We start from the raw sequence: 12,682 nt of genomic DNA on the forward strand, positions 1-12,682 counted from the left end.
TCACCGGAATCGCCGTGAGGTAATCTAATGTGGTGCCCTAACCATCTCTCGTGAATCGGAGCACAATTCCCTACGGATAAGGATGGAGTCATCTTTGTTATGCGAATTTGAGTATTGTACAGTAATCGGCGAGTACAACATGTCAGTTTCCTGGATGGTGGTTCTTTTGATAATCGGCTCACATGGTGTTGTGAGATCTGAACGAACCAAAAGGTGTTCTATTCGAAATGATCCCTTGCTGGTTCCAACCTCAACACCACCCTCCCCTCCATTACCTTACGTGTTACATATTTTGAATATGAATCTTGGTATGTTGTAGATATGTTTTATTGGTTAGACACTGGACAATATTCTATCACTTCTGTAAGATTAAAAAAAAAAAAGAGATGTATGATGAAGGACTGGTGTTAACGCTACAGCCCTTGTCTGGATGTAATCTATGCTCCTGCCCCTGGCGAAGTGTGTGTGTGTGTGTGTATCTCTAACTGAATTACCCTAGTGGGACTCATGTGATAGCTAGACCCAACAGCTTTAAGTTTTTCTAGAATTCCTGAGAAAATGAGAATGTCTGGCTGAAAGAGAGGGAAGAAAAGTTTGGTGAGTGACTTGGGTTTTTCCTCGGTGTTTTACGTCTTTCTGAAAGAATTTGGGTTTATATTAACCACTAATAAATCATTTAAATCATTTTCTATACTCTCGACAGACATGTTCAAATGACACGTCATTGTGAACGTTCAGAAATGTGTATTTGAACATCCAGTATGTTCATATTTATTGCATATATGTTGTTGTGTGGATGTTTTTGTGTATTTATTTTTGTGTGTGTGCATGTGTGTGAGTGTGTGTGTGTGTGTATGTGTGTGTTGTAAATACAGGATAAGGACAGGATAAGGATAAGGGTAGTACTTTGTGTAGTCATTTGATTACACTGGCTGACTGTCCCTCATTATACATGATTGGCTGGGTCTCCTGAGGACTGGTGGGGACTGAGGACTGATCACTGGAGCAGCAAGATTAGAAATCTAGACATTGCAAAGTATCTCTTACTCTAACCCCAAAGTCACTTAAAAAGATACTGCTGTAATATTGAAAGGCAACATTAAGAATGTATTATTAAAGTTATAACTTAATGACAAAAATTTGTCTGCTATTAGAAAAATACAGTTACTAACATTATCCCTGTTGAAGTGCACACTGCAAGAATTACAAAGGGAACAAGATTATGTTTTTGTGTTGAATAACTGTATTTTGAACAATGCATGGTTAGATAAAAAGACAAAAAATGGCTCCTTTACAACATTTTTCATACCAGCTATCATTATTACTTAATAGTCCTTCCTGCTAAAGAAGAGAAAGAGAGAAATTGTCTCTCTATAGTTGTGAGTTTGGTATTCTGAATACCACTGGATATTGAACCCACTCAGTGGGATATTGAACCCACAGACAACCCTTTGTTGAGTGAAGTTATCAGTTAGATAACTTAAAATACATGGCTATATTTTCACGACTGTCATGACTATAAAATACCCGTCTGGTGTGGGACATAAAGATATTAACCCAAAGGTTTATGATGTGTTCATACATGTGTGGTAGTCAGCACGTGCGTATGGTCCTGCTATGTCATTAAATTGGAGTGTAGATATGTGTCTGTCTTAGGTTGTGCAGATGTTTCATCCAAGGAACAAATTCATACACAGGTTATATGTTACATGCTGGAATCCATCTTTGTATTTTTCTTGTTGTCTATGCTTTTTGTGTGTCCTGTTGTTGTTATGTGATTTTGATTAAATTGTGAATGTTTTTGAAACCACCAAAAATCTGGTACGTGTAACCCAGGGGTTTTCATCGTTTTTCGACATGTGCCCCCTGCTTTGTCTACGTTTGAACTTGCACCCGCCCCCCTTTTTTCATTTTACTTGCTGGTTTGCTTCTAAAAATCTCCTAATCTTGCGCCCCCCCTTGACAGGTGCTCGCACCCACCCGGGGTGGGGTGGGCCCACAGGTTGAAAACCCCTGGTCTAACCAACCATTCAGTTCGTCTGCTCAGCATTCTTTTTATATGTTAGATAAAGGCAGTGAAATTTGTATGATAACAGTTTATTCTTGTTAACAATTAGCTCACTGCCACTACCACTCTGTAAGGAACTTGCTGTGTATCCCAAATATGCCACACACACACACACATTCAGGGAGAGAGAGAGAGAGAAAGAGAGAGAGAGTAGAAATCAGAAGAGTAAGAAAGAGAAAAAAGTAATAAAAAAAATCAGAATAAAGAATAAGAATTAGAGCAAAAGGGAATAAGAGCATGAGTAAAAGTAGTAGACAGGTGCAAGAGTAAGTGCAAGTTACTTTATAGTTGACATCTAGTCCTCACACTCATGAGATCAGTTTCTTAGGTTCCAGCATTTATACTTTTAAAAATATTAATTATGGCTAAGCAGACTGATAAGGAGAGGAAGAGGGCAAAAGTCTCTAGGCAACCACAGCTATAGAGATCACTGTAGTCTTCCTCAAGGATCACAACTTTTTATCACTCTGACATCAGACCTTATGGAAAGTGCATTCCTAAAACACAATCAGAGCAAAAGGAACATGGCATACAAGCATTCTGAATGGAAGAAGAAGAAGAAGAAGAGGAAGAAGAACTTTGTCATACACACATTAAGCAGTGAGCAGTGAAATGTGGCCTCTGCATTTAACCCATCCTAACACCAGTGAGCACACACTATGAGTGTGTAGCAGTGGGCAGCCACTGGCACCCAGGGACCAACTCCAGGTCTTTTTGCCAGTGTGTTTGGTCCAGATCACTGACAGCAGTACTAATCCTGTCAGTGTATGCATGTCTTTGTGGTGGGAGGAAACCAGAGCACCCAGAGGAAACCCACACAAACACAGGAAGAACATGCACACTCCACACAGAAAGGACCTGGGATGGCCAGGATTCGAACCCTTCTTGCTGTGAGGTAACAGTGCTAACCAATGAGCCACCGTGAAGCCTACCGTAAAAAATTATGCTAAATAATTAGAAGAACTATTAGTAGGATACAGGATAAATCATCACATAATATGGTTTAATAAAAAATAATTATGAGACAAAACCAAACCAGATGAGTAGTCTTTATTAAGCAAAGACTCAAAATAATGATAAAAGGAAGTATAGAGCTGAGATCAACCCAGGCAACCCCATTTAAATTAATACTTGTAAAAATGAAGGTTTATGTAAATAAAACTTCGGTTTCGATAGCTTTATACGAAATAATGCGCATTCAGGAGTTTAAGTCTGGCCATTTTGGCAGTATATGTGTTAGTCAGTTATGTCCCTTAAAGTTTGTTTAAAACAAACAAAAAAAGTCTTCATCACTATGGAGTCAAAACACAATACTTAACCATGTCCAATTCTCTGATTCACTGTGATTTGCAGATACTTTAATCAGTACAGCGGACACTGCCAGTCCACTTTATTGTAGGTTTGTGTGCTGACTAGTTAGGTAAATCCTCAGACAGAGGCAGATTTGGAGATTTTCAGTGACAAAACTGACCTTGTCTTTTACTTTGGTTTAACTGGGTCATTAAGAATAAGCCACCCATTACCATTTATCTAATCAGTTAGTTCTAGAGACAGTGGTCCATCCAGTACCTGAATCTGGGGCATGCATAAGTACTGGAGGGGTATTTCAGCCTCGGTGGATATACCGTTGTCATTTCATGGAATAGCGGTATAGTTTGGGGCGGCATTTTGAACTCTTACTAACCGTATACTGGTTAATGTTTGTTTCTCACTCAGAGGGGATAAAGTGAATATTTGAATATGTTTTATTTTAACCACACAATGTATTCCTGTGGGGAAAAAAAAGAGAAAAGTAATAAAGACTAGTTAATCCAATGAAATTACTGCTGGTTTTTAACTTTAGGTAAAAATCAACCAATCAGTTACTTTTAGGTAGTGCATATATATATATATATGTTTTTTTGTTTTGTTTTTTTGTCTTTTTTTTACGTGTTTCCAATGCGCGTAATTCACATATACCATCTCAGTTCCTCACACTGAATATTTCATAACCTATAATTACGTTCAGACACTTTCATTTATTTAATTCAGCTTCGCTATTCAAGTCAGTCTCCATAGCCGGAATGTTTGACAGAGTTGGCAGTTTGGGTCACCTGACTAGTGACAGGTTGGAACGTAGGTAAAAATCTCTGCAGATTCATCCTGTGATAGTTAAAAACTGGACGCCTGGGCGTCTTAGATGGATCTTTTGTTGGTATTGAAGTTGCAGTACAGGGAAGTGAATGATTTTGACATAAACACTGTCTCGATTCCTCCTCTAATCTCTTCTCTCGTACATAAAAGGCCCCATATATTACTCAGTTTACACAGAAAAAAAAAGAGTTGTCATAGAAAAACCTTTCAATCGCACGTCGTCTGGACTTCTTCTCCGCGTTCAAATGAGTAAATGCTTCTTGTGGAGAAAACGATACACTCAGTATTAACCAATAAGAATAAAATATGGATGACGTCGTCCCCCTGGCGAAATGAACACAGATGTCGCCATGTAGTAAAATCCGCATTCCCCCTGTACGTCCACAGTAGTGGACTTACAGGTCGTGGATTTACACCCCCGTCACTCCCCAACTGTGAACAGTATAAATTAAGCTGATCTACACGTTGTTGTCGTCACATGTTAAGTTAAACTGCGGAGCCAATTAAGTCCTGTGTCACAGGCGGCACTATTCGCTTCTCACCCGATCATGTTTGGGCCTTGTCTCCCTTTCCTGCTATGTAAAAAAGGCAGTTCAGCTACTAGAACAGGAGCAACTACTTTCATGGTTACGTTACCTTGTGTGTAGTAGTTGTAGCGTATAGTTTGGAGATCTTTTTGTTCCGAATAGTGTTATTAAGGTTATTACTGTAAAGGTGTTATTAAACTACGCTTATGCTGAGAATCATTTTTATGCCCTGTGTTTAGAGCGCTGAACCATAGGTTTGGTCAAGGTAACATACTTGTTGTTAGGTTGTAATTGTGTGTGATGTCATATAGTAGCTCCACTTGACATCAGTCTGAATATTCACTTCAAACTGTAAACCCTAAGACGTTAACATTACTGTGATTTCATTACTGTGCATGTTATTTTGTTACTTTTTTATATTTTGGTACTGTTCTATGTGTACATGTTGTATTTGATCTCTGGCGTTTTGTGTTGTAGTTTATGTGTTGCATATTTATGCATAATGAATATTATACATACCTTTTTTGTATTCATTACGTTGTGTTCACTATTTCTGCCTGTGCACATAACAAGAACGAGTTACTTTCATAACACACAACACTTTCACACAAACACAGATCACTTTGTACAGTTTCACATAATGCTGAAACACAGAAACAATACTGGCACAAAATTCACGTCACTCTTTGTTTCTTCCGTGTTGTGGTACGGTTATGATGTACTTGGCATGTGTGTCTCTTTGGTGTAACATGGTGGATGTCTGTGCAGTGTATCTCTGTTTCTCACAGAGACCAATTCCTTCTTTCATTAAAAACTTAATAGGCCAGCTGTCATTTGGTCTTCTGAAAATCGTGTGAACCACGGATTTGCACTGCGTGACATAGCAATAGGACCCACACAGTTACCTGAGAAACAGCAGATAGTTGCTGCGATTTGTGTGTATTAACGGCTACTATATGAGTCCATACTTATGTGTGTGCTGCTGGCGTACACGTAATTCATGAGTGCGTGCCTAAGTATTTTTTACGCCTGCATGTGCCTTTATGTGCATCAGCGGCCACACAGACATTTGTATTTCTAGGGGTTTCTGTATAGATATTTTATGGGAACGAGGTAAAATTTTCAGCTAATGTAAGCATGTGTCTGTCTGGGCACGTTGTCCTCAATTTCTGCGTAAAAAGATGTCATGAGTTAATGTTTCACAGAGAGGGAGTTTCTGTTTTGATCAATCACTGCCTTCCTTGTGGATCGCAGTCAAAGACTAGAATCTGTCTGTATCCCTGGACTCTCCTGATAGACCTCTAGATCAGTGAGTACAATGGCGGCAAGCAACTTGCCAAGTTTCATTTCATTCAGAAGTTATGTTCAAGTACTGTTGTTAATGTTTGATAGACTTTTATATAAACAGTTTCCCATTTCACAGGGATCAGCAGTAACCGGACACAGGTCTAACCAGGTTATGCAGTATTGTGAGTGAATCGTGTCGTGTATGTATCACTAGATTATCGCCCACGGAGTATTTTCTTAGTGGAGTGTAATGTTTACGTGTGTTGTATTACTACAGAAAAAGTGCTGCCGGAAAACGATCTGATATTAATAGAGGCTGTCTGTATATTTACGGTAATTGTGATTAAGAGTTGGATAGAAGTTTCGTATTAGAGAGAGCGTTAAGTTTATGTATACATTACCCACACCTATCAATAGTATTTGCAAGTCACCGGTTAAGCAAGGATGTAGGTCAAACAAATGATATGTAGCCATTCGTCCTGCGTTCCCATCACATTTACATTAGGATACGATCACAACCATTATGGCATTTTTCTTGTATGGGGTTGTTTTAGTGGGCACCTCATAAGGTGACTCCGAACTATATCTTTCAGTTTCACATAGCAGAACATTTATAGACAATTGTACTTGCTAGAATGAACGTAAATCTGAGTGTGTACACTATAGTAGAAAGCGGGCAGTTACTGTCATCGTTATGTTGATTCCTCTGCTTTCAATGCGATGGTTGAATACTTCAGAGCTGCAATAAATTTTTGAAATGTTTGCTAATGGTAAACTAGTTCTGGAAATAGAGTTTATCATCTTAAGCGGCTTGCGCCACTGAAAACAGTACTAGTCCCATAGTGTCTAACCCTGACTGACACACACACACACACACACACTTATCCCTACATACTGTGTGCTTTGAACCCAAGGCATGTTTGACTTCTTGCTTTTTTGGCATCTCGTCAATGGGCCCAGTCTGAAAATTCAGCCACTCTCATAGTATTACACAGCTGAAAAATACTAAGGTTTAACTTATATAGAGTCACTGAAATTTCCATCCATACAAACTTAAACCCTATGATGTGCAGCCAGAGTGCTGATGTTGTGGTGAAGTGTTACATTTCTGAAACTGGAGATGACATTTTGATTTTATTTTTTTTTTACCTTTTGGTTAAGCTTAGTGCTGTGTTTACAAAGTATATGGTGCTATATTTCCAAATAAGGCTGCATAATTTTTCAGTTGTTTCAACTTTGTTTTCATTGTATTACAGTAAAGCGATGAGGTAAAGTTTCCAGTTAAAGCTGCTTCACTGTTGAAATCACACACTAATCCATGTGTCACACAGATAACAGTAAGTATTTGTGTCACAATGAGTGTCTATGACATACTTAGAGAATATGATTTTATGGACAGTCAGGTAGGCTTCCCTTAAGAGTGAATGTAACTCCATCTCTCTGTGTGGGAACCCTTTTTGAGCACTTGACTGATATTTCAGATGGTGTGGGATGGACACTCAATGGGCACTTTATTAAAGACATCTACCTTGTAGGTGGACAGTGCTGAAATACAGCTAGAAACTATAGAAACTCTGTTGTCATGTCCAGTTTCTATTAGCCATCTGCTAGCCCTTCATCACTGGTCAGGCTCTGGATGGTGTCTGGGCTGGATATTTTTGTGTGGCAGACCACTGTCAACCCAGCACTGACGCTAATATGTGTAAAAACCCCCAGAAATGCTGCTCCTGACACACTTGTACCAGCACAACACCCACTACCATGTCAGCATCACAGCTGAGCTGCGAATGGTGTTCCACCCAGTACCAATCAACACTGGTCCTGTGGTGAGAAACTGAACACTGATGAACAGAGTAGAGGGTGGCTGACAGCTTAGGCAAGTATCTAGACTGAGAGAGTAGTCTGTAGGTGTTTGGTAGGTGTCATAGCTTGGTTTTCATATTGCCAGAGACTAGTTGTAAGTTAGCTGAGGAAACTGTAATAGATTGAGCTGTGTCAGATTAATTAGCATCTTTTTTTAGGTCATAATAGACTTGCTTTCAGTCATTTTGACTCAAGAACGTCTGCTTAATGAATGAATACAAAATGTAAATGAAAGTTGTATATGGCATGACATGGGTTACAATCTGCAATTGTACACCCAAAAAGTGTACCTGTAATGTAGGTATAACTCAAAGTGGCCAGTGAGTGCTGGTCCAAGATAGGTGTTTCTAATAAAGTGGATGGTGAGTGTAGTGTGGGGTATGATATATCAAACTGTATTTTATTTAAACACAATTATCTACTGTCAGAGAGAACTTGTTATTGTATCTCCCTGTTTGTTCAGAGAGAGAGAGAGAGGGAGGAATTTTGCTAATATTGATTTAGGAAAGTAGCTAATATTATGGTTCATAAGTCAGTTAATATTATTGGAGCACAGGATGGTGCACTGAGTAAACAGAGTGTATTCCAGATATGACCTTATGAGAAAGCACTGCTCAGAGAGCACTGTGAGCATGAATGCAGTTACCTTGGTACTGTATGTGACTGTTTTGAATGTAGTGACCTTGGTACTGTATGTGACGTTCATGAATGTAGTGGCCTTGGTACTGTATATGACTGTCATGAATGTAGTGACCTTGGTACTGTATGTGACTGTTTTGAATGTAGTGACCTTGGCACTGTATGTGACTGTTTTGAATGTAGTGGCCTTGGTACTGTATGCGACTGTCATGTATGTAGTGACCTTGGTACTGTATGTGACTGTCATCAATGTAGTGGCCTTGGTACTGTATGTGACTGTTTTGAGTGGCCTTGGTATGTGACTGTTGTGTTTTGAATGGGATCATTTCAATAGTTGAGTAATTGCTTTTGAGACAGGTAGCTGTGTAGCTGGCTGTTGAAAGAACCAATTATTATTGTGATTATTCAAACTTATACATAGTAAGGAGAAACAAGTATATATGGACAGACAGTGAACTGAATTTTATCAAGTACAAACAGCCCTGCAAACCAGAAATGACAGAATGTTTAAAGTAAAGGAAAAAGGATACAGGTCTCTTCATTGCCTGTGCTGAATTTTAGAGTTGTTCTAACTGTAGTTAGTACTTGTACATCAGTGGAACTAAAAGACGTGATAGTTACACCCCTGAGTAGCGTTTACAGTTCTCCCATGGATGGGAAAGTTTGGTACAGAGGTCTGGCTGCTTCCACACTGTACACAGTCTCTCGCTTTCATTCAGTGGTTGAGTTACATAGAGTCACACACCTTCTTCCTGCTGATCTTTGATATTTTGTCTGCAGGTGACCCCTGAACTGAACACCACTCTCAGTCAAAAAAAAACCCCCAAAAAAACATTCTTCGATTTCCAACACAGGAGTGGAAGACAGAGCGCATGTGGTGTGTTTTATTCTCTGGCGTGTCTCTGCTGTTTTGCATTTTGTGTGTGTGGGGGACACAGTGCTGCATGGTACATGTCCATCAGTGTGTATTTAAGCTAATGACACCTACATCGATATTTAAACAGTTTGCTACGCTGTTGGTTTTGGCTGTTTTTCCTTTTTATGCCACAGCGTTTTATTGCAGGGATCATGACCTGAACTTTTTTTTTTATTATTATTGTGTGCTGTTTGCTGAAATAGTTCAGAACTACTGTAATATTTTCTGTATTAGGGAACATACCCAGGTCTTCTGAATAAACAGTGGAGATTGAAACAAGGTCATCAGTGATTTTGTAGCCAAAATTCAACTCCATGTCCCTCTAAATTCAATAGCCCCAGAATCCTGTCCATTCTTTCCTATAGAATGGCCTAATTAGTTTTAACAGGCAGAGTAAATTATTTTGAATGAGTTGATAAGACATAGAATGTTTTGATTAACTAGTTTAATGGCTATAGAATGGGTTAATTAACTGCTTGTAATGGATATCGATGTTGTTGTTTAAAGGATTTGAGACTAGCATTCTATAATCTTTAGTTCAAAGATATGTTTAAACCTATTTTGAATCCAGTTTTTTGGAGTGTTGACTAATAAATACTTAGCTGTACTGGACTGTTGTTAAGAGGAGTGTAGGTGTGTCTCTGCCCCACCACAAATACAATGTCCTCACACACTTCAGTGGTTCTTCATTCTGAACATTCACTTATGAGTGAAACCTCTATACAGGAGTTGCAGTAGTAGTACTGACAGTCACCAGCAGAGGGCAGTGTGAGACTGTAATAATGTATGCAGTATGTTTGTCAGTGAGGAAGTTCTGTGGCAGTAAGTTTCTTTAGTAAGACACTGTGACTGGAGGGCTCCATGACCTCAGCTGTTGTGAATAAAATTATTTTATCACATTAACAATGTATTTTTAACATTCCACACTCCCATGAATTGGTGTTAAGCTCATTTACCCGGTGGATCTGTCTGTAGGACTCATCTCAGGGAGCAATTACAGTTCTTTTATGAGACACCTTTTACAGAAGATGGTGAGGAACCAAGTGGTTGTGCTACTAAAATGCTTTCATTCTCTCTCTCTCTTGCTCTCTCTCTCTCTCTCTCTCTCTCCTCCCTTCTCTCGATCTGTGAGTTTGTGTGTGCGCATTTCTGTGTTTGTGTGGGTTTTCATTGTGATATCTCTATGTGTGATTTCACAGGGGGATTTTCTCTTTCAGGAGCACAAACCACAGATATGGAGAAAAGCCAACAGACCAGCAAACCTGGGAATAATAACACCATACACAAGATCCCACCAAAACAGGTGTGTGTGTGTGTGTGCGTGAGAGAGAGAGAGAGAGAGAGAGAGAGAGACAGACAAAATATGTGAGAAGGCTATGTCTCAGTCAGGGCTTTGGGACTAAAGCTGGTATTCTGATTAACTGATCACATTTGTGTTTGTGTGTATGTTTGAGTGTGTGTGTGTCTGAGGGTGTGCTTAAGCTCTCTAATAGTCTGAGGCTTTAAATGGGGAATAATGGCCTGTTACTGAAGGGCTCAATCTTGGCTGCCTTATAACCCCACTGTCTGAGAAAGCATTTGCATCTAGTGTCCGTTGACAGTAGCTTGACCTTGACCCATTTATGTCTGTTAGATCCTTCACAGGGGGTATTATAATGTGTGTGTGTGTGTGTGTGTGTGTGTGTATGGTTGCTACAAAACTAGATATAGCTGCTTTGGAGAGCTTTTGGAGTTTTTCATGCCTTTGAATGACTGATTTTGGCTACAATAAACAGACTCATTCAGGCTGTATTTTAGTTTTATGAAATAATGATTGAAGATTTTGTGAAAGGTCTTTTTTTTTCATATCAGCATCTCACTATATTGTGCCATTGTTGTTTTTAGCATCTGGGCTGTAACTGAAACTTTATTTAAATTTATGCAAAAAAACAGATTCACTACTGCAGTATTTTCAACAATCAAATTAAAATTTACCGAACCTTGCACCTCATTGACTGTTATTTTGCAGAACTGCTCAACTGTAACTCAAACTGTTTGGTGTGTAATTAATTTTTCAGTAGCTCTTTCCTTGCTGACTGTCTTATTGTGGAGGGTTGGTTTGTAAGTTTATGAATGTTTCGTTCAGTTTGCTCAACTCAAGCTTTTATCTCAAGCCCCTAGGCATTCTGAGAGATGGGGTCCATTGATATACTCTCTGTCCTACTCATAATTCTACAACATTACACAAACCTCTGACCTCAATTTAAAAGAAACACTTGAGTTGAAAAAACCTTATCTCTATAACAGACATCATTTGTTAATTGAATTTTAATCATTAATTGTCGAGGGCTCTGAATAGGTCTCAGCATAGAGAAAGAGCAACCTAGTAGACAGATCAAATCAAGGGGAAACAGGAAGCAAACATTTATGTACAAATATTTATTGTACAGTCTTGATAACCTGGAGATTTGATGAGTAATTATGACAATAATTATGAAATATGTCTCTCTCAGCCCCCGAACCCTGAAACAACAGGGAAACCAAAGAGCGGCATCTATAAGTGTTAAAGACACAAACATAATGCACCATAACAGGATCAATTTACATGAAACAATAGTCCTTAGCTTTGTTTGTTCAACTCTAAACAGTGCCTTACTCACACATGATAATGCACAACTTCATGATAAAGTGCATATTAATTTTCACAAAATTCACACATTTTATTAGGAAAACTGTATTGCATTGCTGCATCATTTATAAAACAAGATTAAATTCACACAATACCTTCTAGGCTTAAGATGTAAAAAACATGTGTTTAAAATATAGGATAGGCAAATGTTGGAATATTAAGAAACAGGTTATAAGCTATTTCCAGACTATTTCCACAGTATCGCACAACACGAGACCCAGGCACTTTGTCTTATTACCCTGGGTGATATTGGTGTTGTATTAAGTCAAACTCTGAGTGAATGGAGTGAATGAAATGCATTCTGTTTTCTCAGCGTGTTTATTTTCTCCCACACAGCGTCTAACCGTCTGTCTGATCAGTGCTGCATTTTTTGGAGCACTGGGATCATCATTCATCTATGGCTACAACTTGTCTGTGGTCAACGCTCCAGCTACAGTGAGTCACACAATCAACGTCCACCCTGTTACGCTTGGTCACAGTTTTACATTCACCCTGTTAAACTCACTCACATCATTACACTCACACTTTGGTATCCGCTACGTTGTGTTAAGGCACTGTTTCTGTCACACTGTTACATTCAT

General features: G+C 38.9%; 1 protein-coding gene across 1 annotated transcript in view; it reads left to right on the forward strand.

Moving 5' to 3' along the window:
- Nucleotides 1-5,984: 5,984 nt before the first annotated feature.
- Nucleotides 5,985-12,682, forward strand: part of slc2a9l2 (solute carrier family 2 member 9, like 2) — a 92,765-nt gene continuing 86,067 nt past the window's right edge. Inside the window, exons 1-3 of the mRNA XM_030766051.1 lie at nucleotides 5,985-6,037; nucleotides 10,633-10,736; nucleotides 12,438-12,536. Coding sequence (XP_030621911.1) covers nucleotides 10,668-10,736; nucleotides 12,438-12,536 — 168 coding nt within the window. The 5' untranslated portion in view covers nucleotides 5,985-6,037; nucleotides 10,633-10,667. The remainder of the gene's footprint in view (nucleotides 6,038-10,632; nucleotides 10,737-12,437; nucleotides 12,537-12,682) is intronic.

Source organism: Chanos chanos, chromosome 2 (assembly GCF_902362185.1).
Source record: "Chanos chanos chromosome 2, fChaCha1.1, whole genome shotgun sequence".
Lineage (NCBI taxonomy): Eukaryota > Metazoa > Chordata > Actinopteri > Gonorynchiformes > Chanidae > Chanos > Chanos chanos.